The 19416-nt window shown below is 39.8% G+C and overlaps 1 protein-coding gene across 4 annotated transcripts in view; it reads left to right on the top strand.

Moving 5' to 3' along the window:
* AFF3 (ALF transcription elongation factor 3) overlaps positions 1-19416 on the top strand; it is a 322024-nt gene that overhangs the window by 47692 nt on the left and 254916 nt on the right. For all 4 annotated transcript variants that reach the window (XM_057422167.1, XM_057422168.1, XM_057422169.1 and 1 more), the window contains exons 2-3: positions 1104-1224; positions 6038-6841. In XM_057422167.1, the coding sequence (XP_057278150.1) occupies positions 1104-1224; positions 6038-6841 (925 nt within the window). The remainder of the gene's footprint in view (positions 1-1103; positions 1225-6037; positions 6842-19416) is intronic.

The raw sequence follows: 19416 nt of genomic DNA on the forward strand, positions 1-19416 counted from the left end.
GCTGATGCAACATATGTTTTACTATCTGGGAAGCTGGTTAGCAAGAGAACCTTTTTCTTATTAGCACATGGTGCACTTACATGACATTAATATATATTTCTACTTTACAGATTTACAGTGCCAGGAGAAAGACATTAGCTAAGCTAAGCAAAACAGGCAATCAGCATACTCGTCATACTGTCCTGAAATAACATGTAGACCTGATTAAATACATTGGTTTCCTTTGTGAGGGGAATAAAATAGAGCAGGCTGAAATGCGTAAACCTGTGTTGTTCTGTGGCAATTCATGGAAAGGATTCTCTGGTTTATGTTGTCATGCATTAAACCAGAATTCTGGGGGGAAAAAAATAGGGTTTTTTTAATTTATTCTGGATGTCTGTATTGGAGGCAAGCTAGTTAATTTCTGAAAATTAATACCACTTTGTAAAGCAGTGATTTTATTCTTCCTTCAGCTACACTCTACCATCCATACATACACTATCATGCCAGTATTCATTTATTCATGTTCTGACATTGTGATAGTGTCAAATCCATCAGAAAGAGGAATTGTTTCAGTAGTAGTTTCACGACTTGGCTGATTAACAGAGATCAGAAGAAGCAGCCTAACTGTGGAAACCACTACAGCATGTAGTTTTAACAGCTCTTTAGGGAGCTAGTTAATGAAAGAATCACTACAGAAACACATCCATGTGAAAAAAAGGAGCATTCTCATACAGCACTCAGAGGATATGTCATAAGTGGAAATATGTTCATAATTTCTATTTACTCATAGCTGTAATTACCATCTGCCTTAAGAGTACCTTCAGTCTTTCTCAAGTTGCTTAGACATATCCTGTGTCACATTTCTGCACAGACTAGATGCTGCCCTGTGAGTTCTTTCTTATTCTTCTGTAAGAATTTAATTATCTATTCTCTGTGTGAAGAAAGCACCAGCATTCCCAGAGACCTGAGCCTTCCCAGCCTGCTTGGACTGGTATTCATGTTCTTACTTATTTTTGCCATCTGTCTTCAAACCAGAGTTCTTCACTTTTAAATTCATGTTGCTTTATATGTTGCCCAATAATTTTTAACTCTTAAAAAGCTATTCCTCTCTTTTGCTGCAGTGTCTATGAGCCAGATAGAAATGTGCTGCGAAGGAAAGAATGGGAAAGGAGAAATCAGGAGGCCCAGCAGGAGGATGGAGCATTTAACACGAGTTACTCCCTCTTCAGTGAACCATACAAGGTAGATGCTTCCCAGCTGGGTGGCTCTTTGTTTATTCATTTATTCCACAGTACAAAAATGCAGCCTGCAGAAGGTGTTGTCCAGGTTTCAGCACTGTCCCACAAGTGCTAGCCTCACAAAATTCACAGAGAACGTTTATGGTTCATTGAGAACTGGATTTTGTGTGGGTGTGTATACAGATATATATAAACTTCTTAGAATGTTCAGCAGCACACGAGAATGAAATAAACTATAAATATCCTAACAATATTTGAGATGGAATTTAAACTAGGAGATGAAGGTGACGGTGGCCTGTTTTTGCAACACTTTGAAAACAAGTGTGTTTAAGTTCTGTGTGAAGGTCAACAGTAAGAATTATGCTCTGGCCAAGGTTAATGCAGTGAAATATCTTGGCGTTCACCTTTTTCAACCAAGCCTTTGTGAAAAGGTATCCTATGGGGGCTGCTCCCCTCCCCAGCTAACACAGTGCCTCTGCCTGCCTTCATCAAAGCATCATCATGTATCCTGTGCTCTGCCCTTCCAGAAATGTCCAAGTTACTGTTAAAACCACCACCTTGTGAAACCCTTTCCTCCATACAACATCACTTGTCTTTGATGTTCCGGGTGCTTTAGTGCCTCTTTTCAGGAGTCCTATCTGGGATTTGGCACTTAGCTTCAACACCAGGCTTCCACGCTTCTGAGTTTCTGCCTGTGCTCCAGCGTCATCCTGTAGCTTGCTGTTCTTTCAGGTTGCTGTTTTTTTCTAGTCTCTAATAAAAAAGATCAACCACTTTCAAACCATGTCCCTTAATGGAAGACACAAAGCTGACCTCCAGCTGCCCGAATTTCAGATTCATTACAGAGGCATTTAGAATCCATGGCAAATGTCCTGAACTCTTCAAGACTTGACTTGAAAAATCTACTTTGAGACTAGTTTAGGGCTAACCGATGAAAAAAGGCCTGAAAAGCTTAAGTCAGTTGCATCTTGTCATCTTGTGAGGACTCTGCTGCAATGGGGACTTCATAGTTTTCCATTTGGTAGGTTCAATTAAATAGACCTCTCAAAGCAGGGCCTGTCATTTTTCTAGGTCCCTGATACCATCATGTCTGTGGTACCTCCATTGGTAATACAGAAACTCAAATCGCTTTTAGGAGTGGTATAGTTGCAATATTTTGTAAACTTTGATTATTACCTGTGTGCCAGTGTACTGATCGTCGTGGCACAGACTGCATGTATCATAAACATGCCAGTAGTTTCTGAGCAATGGTGTCTGAAGGCACTTCTATGCAACTACAGTATAATTCCATCAGCTTTAATAGGAGTGGATGAAAAATCATTACCAACTCTAGAAGCAAAGTGGATATTGAATGTCATGTCTACACTGGCAGTGGACCATTGGGCAGCCTGAACTTATCCAAAACAGTTATGAACCTCCAGTGTGGGGGTACAGAGCTGTGACATGGACATTTTGATTTACCATGGAGAGAGGCTAACTGCAAAAGAGGAAACCTTTCTGCAAAAGCAAAACTGAAACACACTCTTACTGTCTTTAAAGAGCATGTTCAGGCTTTGGATTTTTCCAGAAGGGAATGAAGTTACAGCAGACATTCACTGCAAGATCTGATTAAATTCAGTGTTCCTCTGCGCAACTTGAGAAAGGGAGGTAAAGCCAAAGGATTTGCACTCTGAAGGCCATATCTGAAAATCAAAGGCATACTGGAAATCTCTTAAATCTGATGTCCTCTCTCACCTTGACATGTACCACTACTCCTGTAACATCAGATTTTTGAAAAATCCTGACTCTTTGGGTTGCCCTGTATCCTGTTCAAAGTAGCCATAGCAACCTTTTATGAAGGATTACGGGAAATCCAGTATCTTTCACTTAAAATGTCTTTTAAAGGGGGTGAAAAAGTAGGGAATTAGGCCTGGATATTTCCTGGACAGAACACCTTGCCTCATTAACCGTATCAGTATTTTTAAGGAAGAAAAAAATCTGATGGCCTTCCATGCTACCATCAGTTTATTTTTAGAAGTGCTGGATCTTTCAGTCTTCAAATGCATGGATTCATCTTGCAGAAGAATGTCAGAGCACCGTAAGTTAGAAATGTTTGCACAAAATGCTTTTCTTACTTACTCATTTTGTGATCATGTTTTCCCTAACTGAATGATCAAGTAAGGCCAGCAATACTTCAGTGCAAATAATAGGACAAACTGTTACATCTAAAGCATATAACTAGTTACCTCAGATTCTGTCTTGTTCCCATGAGGAGGTAGGTGAACTCTTCTGGATGAGATCAGCTCAGCACAAAATCTTCCCATCTCAAGTTGTCCCCAGTGTATCCAGAAGGAATAAACAACACCAACTGGTTGTCAGCATGTGCTGTAGTACCAGCATTAGATCAGTTTGCTGCTTGTGGTTATCTGAGATCTGTCAATATGAGGTGTCTCTGTGTAAGCCTCACATCACAACCATATAGGAGGAAACATGCTGACATTTCTGGGCTGGTGATAGTCTACAGATAATCTGCCATTAGGCTTTTATTTCCTTCCCATCCAAATAGCAGCCTTCAGAAAGAATGGGCCTTCTGTTAGGGAAGTTGGACTTCCGAGGGGGAAAACTTTCACATAAATACTTTTATGTTCATGGACCTAGAAGAACATGGGTGGAGAGCTGCCCTACAAACTGTCTGTGCTGTAGGAGACTTGCAGTTGTAGGGGGCACCATTCAATTTGGTAGTTCTTGTCATCATGCTCCCAGCAGGGAAAGAAACCTCATACACATGCTTGCTGAATCAAACTGAGTGCCCAAGGGCAGATCTCCCTCCATAGAGGGAAAATAGAAAAAGATCTCTCTACAAGTTATCTACATGAGATTGAGGATCCACCAGAATCACAGAATAGATCCACTGGATAAAATGAAATTTTTCTGTGCTTTCTGGAAAATAAGTCTGCTGGTTAAGGAGATGCCCAAGTGTAGAAACCATTTCATTGATCCCAGGAGACACACGAGTTTATCTCCCACCTTCTTTGTTTCCAGACGTGATGCTTCCCACTTTCGAAGCATTTTTAATGGTTTCTTCTTCAGGAAATTGGCGTGATTCCTGTGAAGTGAAGGAACGCCCTTTTTTAAAACCATTTGCTGTCTGTGAATTAATGTTTAATATTTCTTTTCATAGCATGTTATTGTCCTTGTGAAAATAGCAGCTGCATATGCAGAAAGAAGATCAGGCTGTAGTGGTTAAGCCATCTTATTCCAAGTTTGCAAAGCAGTGTTGCGGGTGCAACACTTCTGAGCTTTTCCCTTTCTGCTTCCATCCAATATACATTCTTGATATATATGTAATTCTAGCATTGTAACAAATGCATATCGAAAAGCTAGCTGCAATGTATTATACGTATTTACAAGGTAGTGTCCTTGAAATTGAGGGTGGGCAAGTTCCAAGCAAGATAGGACTGCTTCTATTGTCTGACTAAGGAATGCTTCACCTGTAGTCCTCTGAAAGGTAGCGTGTGGCAATCGCTGTACTCATCGATAGGGCATTTTCTTTTGGATTCAATTGGGGTTCTTTTACAGGCATCTCTAAAAAAAGAAGATTCTGAACTAGAGGAGTTTGCCTTATATTTTTGTTTGAGTGACTCAATTTTATTTGAAGGCTTAAACCCCCTCAAAATCTACCAATTTTCCAGAGCAACTGATGTTACTGCTGCATCTTTCATATTCTTCCTATAACTTTAAGGGAGTCTTCTCCACTCCCTTTACTTCCTTCTTTTTCCTTCTTTTTGTTTTCCTCTAAAACAGCGAGTCTTAAGATGAAAGCTTTGTCTTCTGAAGCAAATAGGAGTTTTCCTTTCCCAACCCCATGTCTGGAAGAGAGAAAGGAGAGCACCACTGGCTCTCTTTACTGTCTTCCTCTGAAAACATAAAGTGAAAGACATCACACACCTGAAACTTGGCAGGGTTCAGAAAAATCTCTGCTGCATAAATACTAATGATACACCCTTTTGCTTACAGTGGCTTTTTAGAGCAAGAGTTTTCAATCTTTTCCAGTATGTTTTATTTGCTTGTTTTATTTCTTTGTGGATCTTCTGCCTTTTCATTCAGGATGGATGATTTTAAAGATAATGATTATTTTTAAAGGGGCAGGAGGGTGGCTGTTTTCCCCCTGCTGCACATAGAAAGCACTAAGCAATGTGAAGAATTTGGGGAGTTCTGTTCACCTATTTTCTTAAAAAAAAGGAAAGTGCCCTGGAGACATCCTGTCAGAGTATTTTCAAAGAAGGGACGTAATCGTCTGTAGTTTTCCCATTGTCCCATAAGCTGTCTTCAAGTTGCCTCAGAGTATTTGGTTGGTTTAGACTGGTAAGTTCATTCAGTGATTACACTGGATGCTGTGTGCCTTCCCAGATGCCATGTGAAAACTTACGCAGGCAGAGAAGGAAATTGGGAAGGCAGTGTTTTCATTCCTGGCTGAAGGAGAGCCTGCACTGGGCTGTAGGAAAAGTTTTATAGTGGTCAGATTTAATCCAAACCATTCTGTGTAGTTGCAATAATAAATTTTCTAGTTTCCAGGTAATATACTTTAACTACAGCATGATACCAGTGATAGATTTCTTTTTTTATAAACTCTAAGGCCCTTTATAGCTTTTCCAGTTCAGAGTAGATTTAAGATGTTGACAAGTGTCTTCAGAGACAATAAGGATTTTCGATTTCATCCCTGAACGCCGCTGCTGAATCAGGCAGTGCTACTTCAGTAAGGATTTGAGCAAAAGCATGCAGGGAATTTTGGTTTTCTTACGTTGACAGTTGCAGAACACTCACTTTTTGTTTTGCAGACTAACAAGGGGGATGAGCTCTCGAATCGCATCCAGAATACACTGGGCAACTATGATGAAATGAAAGACTTGTTAACTGACCGATCAAACCAGAGCCACCTTGTTGGGGTTCCAAAATCTGGGATTCCTCAGATGTCTCTCCCCAAGCCTGATGAACATCTTACGGCAGACTCGAGACCGCCGCCTCCTCCTCCCATTTCCAGCACTACTTCTTCCACACCAGCAGTCCTATCTGCCCAGCAAAGCAAAAGCACCACAATGGGTTGGCAGAAGGCTGGGCACAGTGCCCCTTCAGATGGCCAGCAGAGAGGAAGCAAGCATGGGCACCGGTCACTGGAGTCACACAAGAGTGACTTCAAACTTGCGAACCCAAAATCCAGTCTGGATAAACTAAAACGCTATGCATCGAGTCCCACTTCCTCCTCCTCCTCCTCCAATGCTTCCCAGCAAAGCTCACTGAGGGCCACACTAGGAGACAACGTCAACAGGTTGCAGCAGCCAGCAAAGCTCAATTGTAGCTCAGAAGGAGGAGCTCAAGTGCAAGAAAGGCCAGCAAAACATGGTGGCGGCCACTGCGTCCAAAACTTCCCACCCTCTCTTGCTTCAAAGCCCAGTCTGGTTCAGCAGAAGCCAACAGCTTATGTAAGGCCAATGGACGGTCAAGATCAGGCTCCTGATGAGTCTCCAAAGCTGAAGTTACAAGCAGAGACAACCAAGTCGTATAGGGGAGTGCCTTCTAACAAGCCTGATTCAGCCAGGACCAAGTCAAAAACAGCCAAGTTCAAGATTCCTAAGCAAGAAGGGGTAAGTGGTTTTATGCTTTCTATGACTTATGCCTTTGGATGGACGGACAGTGCTTTAAAACTGCAAATTGCCCCTGTCTCTTTACACATTTTTAACATATTGGTTTGCATGTTGAATTTCCTTTTTAAATATTGACATAGCTTAATGCAAATAGCAGTCTCTCAGTACTATAAATGTGTCTCAGCAATGAAATGCCCACTGTCTTCAGGACCACAAAACCTCCTACAATGGCGCATTTTCTATATCTAATAGTATAAATTGTTTCACTGAGTTTTTCCTGAGTGTCTGCATATAAAGTCTGGATATTTTTAATTCCCTTTTTGTTTTGCTGCTAAGCAGGTGAATTACTTCTATCTGTTCATATTTCTTTACCGTCTTTCTCTTTGGCAATGATTAAATGAAATGCTTGTGATCAGAAGTAGCTCTGCCACCCTCATGATGTCAAAATAGTTTTGCAATCTAAATAAATTGCTTAATATGAAATTTGTGGAATAGATGAGAATGCAGCAATGTGACTCTGGATTTAGTTCATAGTATCTGTTTCTGTTTCAAATCAATTTCTGAAGATTGAAGTCTGCTTCTGAAGAGTCACCATCTGTAGAAACTCAGCCATGCTACAAGTATGAGAACATACCTGAAAAAGCCTCTAGATAGCATTTCCGTTATCAGCAGTAGATACGAAAGATTTCTGCTTGGACTTATTTTATGTTAATTTACTTCACATTCTATTTATGCCAGTGGGACACCTTGCTTTATCACTTATATAGTCTGTGATTTCCTGTTTGATCCTTTTAGATGGAGAGGAAATAGTTGGTTTTGGCAGAATAAAGAGTGGTTTTTAATTTTTTCTGGGGTGCATTCAGAAGCCTGTTTGCCAATACAAAGTTAGTCATATCATCTCCTCGTGCAAATCAGTAGAGCTCCCATGACTTAATTTATAGTAATAATAAGACTAAATGACTCTATTCGGCTGAATCACTGTGACTTTCTCAGAGCAGAGACAATGATTGTTTACTCTGATTTGACAACTGTGATGTGTCTTGAGATGTTTTTAGTCTTAACATTTTTGTTTCTGGCAATGTTAAAGGAGAGGAAAAATCTAATTTTGGGGGAGTTCTGTGGCCTCTTAATGCCTGTTTTTCAGAAACGGAGTTGAGTGTTGTATTCCCCCTTTGGTTCAGCTTGGGAAGGAAATCTCTCTCGAAGCAATTAATTCTCTTCGCAATTTTAGGCGTTATACCCTTGTGGTACTCTCTACAGAAAAGTTCCATCAGTTCCAAACAACACATAGGTGACATGTTGTTCCTGAAAAGGGGTTGTTTCAGGCTCTTAAGCCAGATTTGATAAGCAATTTAGCATTCACATACTGCTGTAATTGTGCAGATAGATCAGGTAATGGCAGATTCTAATATCCATTTAGCTATTATTACCTCTTTCTTGTGCTTCTATCTGCAAGTGGGAAGTATCATTACAACTAAAGATGCCTGTGGCAATTGTCTGGATCTTTCAGATTTTCCACCTTTACATGTATGCAGTACTCTAAGGACTAGTTTGGGAAGGAGTTTTGATAGGCAATCATTTGTTTGTCTGAAATTCAGGATTTACCATTTGCATTCCAAATTTGCCTACCTTAGGAAAGAAAACTTTCATTTGTTGTATGTAATCCATGCCAACACATATGGCTAAATTTATAATACAGTTTCTAGACATGTAGTGTAAATGGTTTTGAGATTTCATTAAACCAGTTTGCTTAGATACTGATGGCAACGTAAGCTGTGGTAGGACAGAGTGGACTGCAGAGTAGCTACTGAGGGGTTTACCAACTTCTCACAGATTTTATGGGATGAAGTATTAATGAAACAGTATTTGATAACATAATATAAACATTTAACTGAAGCTGAAGGAGGTGAACTAAAACTATTTTCTGGTAAATTAAAAAAGAGCCAAACAATGAAAAAAAAATGGACAAATTACTCTGAAGAAAAATAGTAGGTACTATAGGTGTTTGGGTTTGAAACTGGAGCTAATGAAAGACAATGTTTAGATCTTGTGTTGGAGGACTGAGAGTCCTGGTGATAAAGTGCCCAGATTTTTTTTTTCCTTTATCCTGACATTTCCTTTGTTCTAACATTTTCCATCCCCAGTGACAGAAGATGAAACTGGTAACCCACTGGTAGTGCTACAGGGATAAATATTGACCAAGACTGAAAGTTTTCTCAGTCAGTGTTGCTTAATCCACCCTCCTTTTAATTTTCAATCATACTTCTTTTTATTTCAAAATATTTTTCCATTCTTGTTATTTGTATCATACATCACTTAGTACAGTTTCGTAAGAATTTCCATGTGCGCTCTCAAACTTCTCCTTTGCATCAAATGCTCACTGTTCCCTATTAGGGACAGAAGTTTTACATTGCTCTCAGCAGAAAAGCTGTCATGGTCCTGTGAACGTTTGCAAGCAAATAGGGCCTCTCTTGTTCAGAGTGGGGCTAAAGGTGATGGCCAAGAATGACCTTGCATACATAGTGGCTGTGGGAAGAGTAGAGATGCCATACAGAATGATTATGAAGGAAAGCAGGCTGACAACAGTGTCAGGGAAGCTGTATGGAAATAAGAATGAGAGTGGCAGAAAAGCTGCCTAACAGCAGCCAAGAGAATATGAGAAGCAGGAGAGGGACAGAGAACTTGGGTATAGGGTATCTGGAGTGCAGGTGGTGGAATGAAGCTTTATGTCTGCTGACATAAAAGGTGTGTGGCTGAAATGGGCTAGGTAGGGAAGGCAGTGTGCTCTGGGGGTTAGTGTAGACAGCATTGTGAGGTGTTGCTGGCTCAGGATCAGCTTGTCTACCGGGATCCCCGGGTCGTTCCCTGAAGAGCTGACAGCCAGCCAGTCAGCCCCAGCTGACAACAGTGAGAAATGACCATTTCCCCAACTCCTGCAAATCTGAGGCACATGGAATGACAAGCGCTTCTCTGTGTGTGGTTTTTTTTATTTTCAACATCATGTGACTATAGGAAACTTCAAATTCCACAGAGAAAACCAGGAAACAAGCATATATTGTTATAAATCTCCTGATTTGCAAGTCCACCTACTAATGCGTTCAAGCTGAGTCCTCTGTTTCCATGCACTTGCATTTAGGTTATAGGACTTTCCAGAGTCCACCAGTACAGCTAACACTGATGTGCTTTCATTTGTGTTTATCAGTTTGAAGGAACCATCAGTGAAAAAATAAATGCACAATGAAACAAAGTTCACCTTCCTGTAAAAACTGAAGAAGCAGATGTCACACAAAGTGTGTGTGTCTTCAGCAGGATACAAAATCCTCTTTTGTACCTCCCTTGAGGTTTTCAGAGAAACAGGGCACAAAGTTGGCTGCGGTACAGTTATTATTCACCGGAAATAAAATCACTCGAATACAAATTATAGACCATTACATTTCAATACGTGAAGAAGGTTGATTTCTAATGTAGTTCAATACCTCATTTAATGTTCTTAATCAGGTTTTGAAAGCCTCCAATATCTTGACACAGACTGAAGCTTACTTGGTTTTGGTTTTGTTTTTTTTTTTTTTTAAATTGTTTCAATGAGAATAACTTGCACAGACCTGTGTGTGGAAAAGTAGCGGTTACTTATTTGGGAATTTAATCCTGAGGAGCCAGGCTCATCAGTGTTAATTAGAATCCATATCCAACCTCCTGGTCCTTCCAAACTTGTCATACTGCTCTGTAGAAATGATAGCTTGTCATCTCAAGTACTGATGTTTCACATTTTGAAATACTTAGGAATTATATTGCTGTAGGTTTTAAAACCCCACTATAGTGGATATAAGGGAAGACAAGTTTGAATCCAAAGTATAAAGGAAAAGTGTCAGGAAAGTCAAGAGTCTTTCTTTTCAAAAATTTTGTTGAGTGAGACAATAAGAAAAATGTAAGATAGCAAATCATGGTTTTTACACCGGAGGTCTGTTTTAGAATTTCATCTCATAGGCTGCATGCTGCTTTATTATCACATTGAAGTAGCCTTATGTATTGTCCTTTGCTTACTTCTCTAAGGGTTATGGAGCAAGGAAATTGAGGTTGTACTCATGAGTGACTAGCAGTCTAATGGTAAAAAAGATAGATTTGGTTCTGTTAAATTTGGTAACATATTTAGGTGACATTTACATAAGGTCATCCTGAGGACATGTTCTTATTCCACTTCATGGAGTACTAAGACAACTTCCTCTGCAGCGGAAGTAATGTAAAATGTTGAGTTGTTTTTGGTTTTTTTTTTCCATTTTTGCCCTGATCTTACTCGACAAATTCCTATTTGCCTGGATAAGATATTCCCTGCAGTCATTCTTGTTCAAGTGGCTATTTATAGCTATCAGCATCTGGCACAGGCACTAGCAAGCATTCTTTAAATCTGCTAACTTTTTTTACCTATCATTTCTACCCCATATATTAACGGGAAGCAAAAAAAACCCACAACTCTTCACTCCTTTTGTTTGCTTCCTCTGAAAAAAAAAGCCTCCCAAATATAGACTTAGTGTCAGTAATTTGTTTAAAACTAGACACTTTTAGGGAGTGCTTTGGTGTGTAAGCATGTATAAGTAGTTCTATTCCAGTTTTAAATTGAAGGTGGAAATTCATATGTAAAAAAACAAGTGCATGTTGTGTTTTTTGCATATGTAAAAAAACAAGTACATCTCATTTGACAACCAAAGCTCCAGCGTAGACTAAAATGGGAAGATGGTCATGCTCAGTGCATGCTGAATCTACAGGAAAATAGAGAGGACACGGTGTCTCATGAGGAAAGAAAGTGGTTTAGAGGAAATCTGAGCCAAGTGCTGTTCCCCAGAGGCATGATGCCACCTTTCCACTGCTACAACAGAACTGTTGAACTGTTGCAAGACTAGGACTTGCATCCAGATTTTTCTTTTCTCCTTTCCAGGGTTTTCAGTTCTATCCCAAAAAGGCAGAAATGAGACTAGGAAAGCAGTTGAAGATGCTTTTAGACAAAAAGGAAGGGAGAGTTTTAATGCATTAACAAAAAGGTCCAAATATCTTCCGGCACTGTTCTAGGACGTGCCCAAAGAGGCTGGAGATTTAAGCACAGAATTAAGTGCATTGATACTCCGTTATCATTTATCAGCTTTATTGAAGAATTGCAGTGCTTGAGAAGCCAGTTAGCAATCATAGCACTTGAGTACTGTGAGTACTGTAAGTGTTGTAAGTGTGAGCCTGTTGTAGATGTTTTCTTTCTCAGATGTTCATGGGAATGAGTTAGCGAGCCGCATTAACAAGAAGACACAGCTCACTTGATCCCTGTAATGGTACCACTGACCTTCCCCACAAATAAAGGATGCTTTCCCATGTTAAAACAGGAAGAACTGGACAACAGGAGCAGTGTGGTGCAAAGATCCCTGCTAGTCATAGATTATTCAGAACCTCCGAGTGTGTCTGTGGGAGGGCTGTGCATTACTGCCTGGTTTTATGTAGGAGAGTTCAACTGACTAGGACTGCAAAGAAAGAGTGTATTAAATAGAGTGGTGCTTGAACTGCTTTTAACAAATATAACAGAGACCACAATGCACAAAGATGGATTTTTGGTATAGTTTTCAAATTGTGACACAAGCCTTTGCCTTTCTCACATTCTGCAGTCGCCAAGACGCACTGTGACTGTATGTTCAAGCAGTTTCATTGAACACAGTGGGCCTAATCTCTCTGCTTATTCTTGCATGGCAGCTCTTGTAGAAGGAAAATACTGCTTAGACACCTTTACTTGACTTTTAGAGCTCTCTAGTTTTACTGTTTTTTCCCTCAGTGAAATAAGTCTCTTTTCCCTTTTGAATTAAACATCAAACTCTTTTTCTGCGAAAGCACTAACTAAATGTATCTATAGGTTTTTTAGAAAATAAAGAATTTATTTACATAGAGCCTGAAGTCTTCTATATGGATTGATTGCTATATGCTATGTGTTTGTCGCTATGGTGAATCTCTTGTTCCTCATGTTTTGCCCGGGTAGGATGACTATCATCAGAGAAAAATCTCTTGAAACTGGACTTAGACTTCTGATTGTCAAAGGAATTCTTTGATGTATGCACCTGCCTTTTTGCAAATTTTCCCCTTTGTTCTTTTCTAACTATTGAAAAAAATATTTCAAACACTTTTTCATAGTCTCTCTTAAGTCAGGCCTTCCCTTTATAAGACTGGTTCCTCCATCTTTTCTAAAGTTTGAAACATAACCACTTCTGGGGTAAGGAGACCTCAATGGCTGTAAGAATATGGTTCACTTTGAGAAAAGTGTATTCCTCTTGCCTTCCTCCCCGCCAGGGTGGATGGTTTGCTTTATGAATCAATCAGCTCTGGAGTTGATACAGAAGTGCATGCATAAAAATGTCCACAACCCTGTATAATTGCTTCTTCAGTTCCTTTTGGTAAGCACTAAAGTTATTGATGAAGGAAATAAGACTTCTAGAACTACAAAAAACAGGTTTTAATTGCACATTTTGTCTGATTTTTTGTAATCCATTGTAGTTCTTATGATGATGATAACTGCATGTAATAAAAAACCTCCCTACCAGAAACAAAGTAGTCTAATAGACCTCCTTTGTGAAATGTGCCTCAGAAGATACATGGCACTGCTATCAATTTTCCACCTTTGGCCCCATTAACATGGATTGCTCCCAGGCCTGTAAGGGTATTCCGCAGCTGGAGAAAGCCCTCCTTTTCTGCATGTGGCTTCAGAAGCTGAGCTGCGGCACAGCACTCCTGCAAGCACAAGAAGTGTCCTCAGTGTGAGGTTTCAGCTGAGCATCTCTCCATCTGCTTAATGTCTCCTTAAACAAAGGGGTCCAGGCAGAGAACAAGGATGTGCTTGCTGTGGAATTCAGATTACCAGTGAAATACTTAGACACATTCTGCCTCTCAGACCTTACATTGCATAATACTAGAGCGCTGTATCAGTGTGCAGTCAGGTGTGGAGTCCAAGCCCTTGTTGCTCCTGCAGAGCACTTGTTAACGCCAACTCACATACTCCTTTCCAATAGTTATAGCAGGGTAGAGCATTTCTATCTACTCTTTGCCTTCACAGCAATCTACAAGGGATCATGTAGGATGAAAAAATGGTTTGGGGTATTTTATTTTATTTTTAATACCCATGAAAAATATTTTACTGCTTTATTGTGTAGTCTCCCCAGTCTCTCATGAATCAGCGTGACATGAAACTGTCACCACGGAGCATACTCGTGGGGGTCAGTTATGACTGATGAGCAAGGAAACCAAAGGAAAATACAATGAGCTTCACAGATCACTGTTAATTCCAGCTAAATAAATAAAGTACATGTGTCACTTGATGTAAAAGGTTAAAGAGGTCAGACCTCCAGTAATTGTAAATGCATCCAACCAGGCCAGAAGCAGTTATAGTCTTTATTGTCAGTTGCATATTCACTTACAGTAAATGAAGACAAATATACCCTTAAATATCTACATATAACATACTTTATTCACCCTGCACGTCGTAAAGTTGTCATTTCCGTAGCACTTTTGAATATGGAAGATGTATCCCTGTGGTATCACAAAATAGCTTCCTAGAAAAGTAATTAACAGAAGGGGTTGTTTTTTTTTTTTTTTTTGCTTTTTTGCCTTTTTTTTTTAATTTCAGAAAAGATAAATAATGGAGGCGTCTGATTTCCTGTCACTCTTGGTTAACTTTGTATGAAAATGGATAGCTTCCAAATTAAAGCAGGCACCGGTCTGTCTGGAGAAAAATGCATCCGTAAAGAAATGTGTACATTACATGTTCATGTAGTTCCAAATCTCTCAATTGTATTTTGTATGTAACAATCCCGTGTTCTGAAATATGATACCTTTTTCACTTTATGAGTTATAACCAGCAAGGCTGCGGTTGTTTCTTACATGATTTAGGATAAGCATTTACTTTCCCAAATTCTCTCATACATGCCACACTCTCTTCCCTCCCCTCCAGCATGTTTCTCTGAGCAATGAAGGCTCAGTGTGAGATGACTTTACACTACATTTTATTCAGAAGATAAATACACAAAGAGCATTCAGGCCAGTGAGCCATAGGGTCAGGAATATTGAGATCCAGCATTTTGTTTCAGAACCAAAAACTGCTGTTTATATTCCTATGCATTTACTGCAGAGGCTTACTGGCTGTAAGGAAAGCTTGTGTAGCTAGAAAGAGAGGAAAACCAAGAGTATTTCTTGTTAACTGTTATCACTAACACATGTTTAAGGTGAGATGGAATTCGAAACACTCACTCTGCTTTGTAACTACCTTGAAATGAGATGTTGAAGATGATGTTTTTTTTTTCTTGCACATGTTAAAGATTACTAATACCAGAACATTAATCTATTGTTAATAAAATTTTGCTTTTATTTAAATCTACTTGTACAACTGCATTCAGATGAAGAGGCAGGTATAGCTTTATGTGACTGCTACAACTTCTAGACCTGAATTAGGAAAAGGGGAAGACAGGTGAGAGATTGTTGATTACAAATGCAGTTAAAACTTATACTAATACAAAGTATATAGAGTAGCTGTGATTTGGCAGTTATGCGCTATTTTATAAGAGGCCTTCTCCAATTTTAATTGTAATCTCAGGGACATCTGATACAAGCAAACATATTAGGTTGTTAATTTCTGATTGTGTGGAAGTATCAATCCAGAGTGGAAGTATGCTGTCTAGAAAAAAGGCAAGGAATAGATGATCAAGCACAATGTGAAAAGGACAGTTTGGAAAATACCATAAGCAGATAATGAATGTCTTTCTTTCACCAAACTGTTTAACATGCAGGAAAAGTTATACATAGATGGAGAGGCCATAAGAATGAGCCTGTCACCATAACAGTGGAGGAGTCTGAGAAAGGAATTACGTGGGAGCCTAACGAGAAAAAAATGAAATTATGCTTTGAGAAACCCACCAAAAAGGAGGGGTTAGTCATGACCTAAATTACTGTCCTCATGAGAGGACCATGCAATGTGAGATGGACAGTTTGAAAAATACCATAAGCAGCTGTCATAATTTAAGGTAAAGTTTGCTAGGCAATATATTCCAGGAGCTTGGAGATGGCTGAGCAGGCCCCTCAACTTCAGGATTTTTGCTCCAGTGTGTTCCCATGAGGAAGCCTTGGGAGCACCCTTCCTTCTCATGCAGATCCTACTCCTAGATAGGAATGGACTGATGACCAGAGGACACCCCTGCCAAAGAAACAAACTACATGATTGCAGTCATTTCAGAAGAAGATTTTGCTCTCCCACAAAGACAAAAACAGTGGCCATCATCTTCTTCACAGATGTGATGTCACTGATCTGGGAGGAAAACACATTATCCATCTCCCCCATAAACGGTATGACATGCACAAAGCTGGGCTTGGATGTAGGCATAGCTTCTGTGGGAGGTGGAAGAGGTGAAACCTCACACTCACACAGAATGTGTGGAGATTCTGCCTCTAAACGGAGCTGATATCTTCTGAAATACAGCAGGTCTCTCCTGAGCCTCTCACCAGAGGGTTTATAGCTTCTGATAATCATAGAATCATAGAATAATGCATTCTTATCAAAAAAACAAAGCCACGTGTCTTTTACTACTGTAATCTCTTCCATTCAGGAGTTTCAAAGCTCTTCATAAGCACTAATGACAGCTTGGAAAAGAATATGTTAAATCTGGTTACATAGTTAAGAGTTAGCTGAGGTGCAGGCAGATGGAGACACCTCTCTCAAAGATGCCACCAGCGGCTACACCACAGACTAGGCGTGCTTCCCTCACCCCATTTGCCGGTAGTCCTGGCTAAGCAACCAGCTGGGAAATGATGTAGGAGGCTGGGGTGAGGATAGGATGGTGCAGCCGGATCATGCACCTTATCCCATCTCCAGACTAAGGCTGAATACAGACAGGGCTGGCCACAGACTCAGAGTGAACACAGCCACGGCGAATCAATGTCAAAGCAGAGAACAAAACTGAAGAGACTGAGTCCCCAGTTCTGTGTTCTGTTGTCTCTGCTGAAGCTTGCCATGTAGCAGAGTGGACCATAACTTTGTGCTGGAAACGGAAGTTAACACCAAGGCGTAAGTAAAGGCTTCTTGCTAAACCCAGAATTAATGTTTCCCATTGTATTTCTTCCTATCATCTAGGTCACTTGAGGCAGAGACAGTTCCTGAGTGATTATGTCACTTGTGGTTTACCACTTCCACCTGAGTTACTCACTGCACATGCTCCACTAGAAATTAATAGCAGTTTTGCCATTGCATTCAGTGGTAACAAGATCAGGGTTTGACAGGGATGAATATTTCTTTTCTACATTCTATGAACTTCCTTTGGTCAAGAAGATAATGCTTGAGGGAAGACAGTCTGATTTTTTTCGATCTTTGTTTTTTTCCAGAAAGGGAGATCTAATATTTGTGGGATTTTTTTTGACATCGCTATTATTTTGGAAAAAGTCAGCAGTAATAATACAGAGTAACGGTGGTAGAAGGTGGTATTTGAAGTCAGAAATGCTATGCTGCATCAATCTATTAACTTCAGGACGTATCTTTAAAGCATCAAAGAAGCTTCTTGACCAGTGTGAGGTGCTTGAGTCATTTTTAGTCTCTTGTAACTGAAGCTTCTAGCTCCCTGTTCAGAATTAGTTTCCTTACCAACTTTTCAGTCAATAAATCTACTTGAGTGATTTCCTGGCAGTTGCACATTAGGAATTATGGCATATCCCTGCACATAACTTACAGAACTATCTCAATACAGAGAAGGGACCATAAAACACACTGAATGGGGATTTCTCAGATATGCTAATTGCTGCTCTATAAAGAGCACCGGCTGAAGAGCTGACAAAGAGGAAGTTCAACTAAAAACTACCTGCCACAAATCTTTGAAGGTCCACGGAGGAGCAAATCCTGCTGCTGCTGCTTCATGGTAGAGCTCCATTGAGTAAAGCCTTTGTAGTTTAGCTAGCTTTGGCAGGGAGGACCAGAGGCTCCATTCAGGCCAGTGCCAGAGCCAGGCAGGGTCAGGGTCAAGGGCATCAGTCTGCTGCCTGCAAGAGCTGCTGCTGGCGTCAGGGGCCATGGGGGTGGGCAGTGTACCGGTGTGGGAGCAATTCCCACCTTCTCAGCTTCTCACTGCCTGGGTGCAGTGCCCAGGCTGGAATCTCATCTGTCCTAAAATAGACCCAAATGCAAGTCTAATTTATTTCTCTTTAAAGGGACTGGATCACATTTCCCGTTCCTATCTTCTCATCTACGAGCTTGGATCCCAAAATAAAGCTACTGTTTTCCTTACACTGATTTTTTTGTGTATTCAGAGCATGGGCTAGTCTAACTAATGGATATCCGCTACTTCTGTGAAGCTCAGGTTTGCCATTCAGTGACAGGAAGATATCATCCACGTAAATGATCCTCCAAATTTTTTGGCAAAATTTGTACTATGTTGACATCCATGCCAAACTTTGAAAATGAGCTCCATATTTGTAGAACACTGGAAGAATTTACAGCTTAGAGGGGGAGACACAGTTCAGCAAATGTGTTGCAACCAGGTGTGAATTATACTCTTGCAGCTTTTTTAAATGACACACTTTATGCACTGACTACAGATAAGTATTTTTGCACAGGGTGGAATGGGGTTGGATCACTGAACTCATTTTTAAGTAGGCCATTACACATCACTGCTTTTTAGTCACTTGAACCCTGTGCCTTAGGTTGACCTGGCAGACAGAAATCAAACGTAGCTGCTCTGCTGCTTCTACTGATAACACCTGTACACTTTTTTTTCTCAAACAAGTTTTCTGTACTATCTGAGAAATGCACAACCTAATAAAGATAGTAGTTAATCTGGAAAGATGAAAATAAACAGTGATTATTCAATAATTTTAAGAAAGAATATTTTCAAAAATAAATCAACAGTATAAAATTGAAATGTGCCTTTGCAGGCCCTGTGGGAAATTCAGCTAATGAACTGAAGAGTATCAGTTTCTAGACAAGCAAGAAAGTCTGCTTAATTTAAATAAATAAATTCAACTATTTGCTTCCTTATTTTAAAATCATGGTTTGGGGCATGATCACATAATGTGACCAAAGTAAATTCAGTGCAGCCTGTGTGGCTTGCAAGACCAAGTAAAATACAATTAACTTTAAGATGACAAATTTGAATGCTAAAATAAATAAAATCTTCTGCCTTCCAGGTGTGACTATCTTTTAAACGTGATAATGCCACCCTGTGAACCATTAAACTGTTATCAATGATCAGGCTGTGCACTTTCTAATGATTACGGTGGAGTTGAAAAAGACTCTATAATGTTCCTTCAGTTTGTTCATCATTTTTGTTTGATAATTGTCCTAAAAATCAATGACAGCTACTGAGTACAGAAATTTGATTGAACCAAGTATAAATATAGACAGCAATTTAGGCTGTTCTTACTCAATAGGAAAATGTCTTTGGATAATAAGTGGATTCCTATCTAAATTCATGAGTTCTTTTATGACATTTTGGGTTAAGCCTGAAATAGACTAATCTTTTCCTGATAAAGTTGCATAAGCTATGATTTCTCCGGTGACCACATTTAATTGGATATTAAATAAAGTG

This window comes from Pezoporus wallicus, unplaced genomic scaffold (genome assembly GCF_028554395.1).
Source record: "Pezoporus wallicus isolate ANWC-B61680 ecotype Strahan unplaced genomic scaffold, APGP_CSIRO_Pwel_v1 contig_5785, whole genome shotgun sequence".
Lineage (NCBI taxonomy): Eukaryota > Metazoa > Chordata > Aves > Psittaciformes > Psittacidae > Pezoporus > Pezoporus wallicus.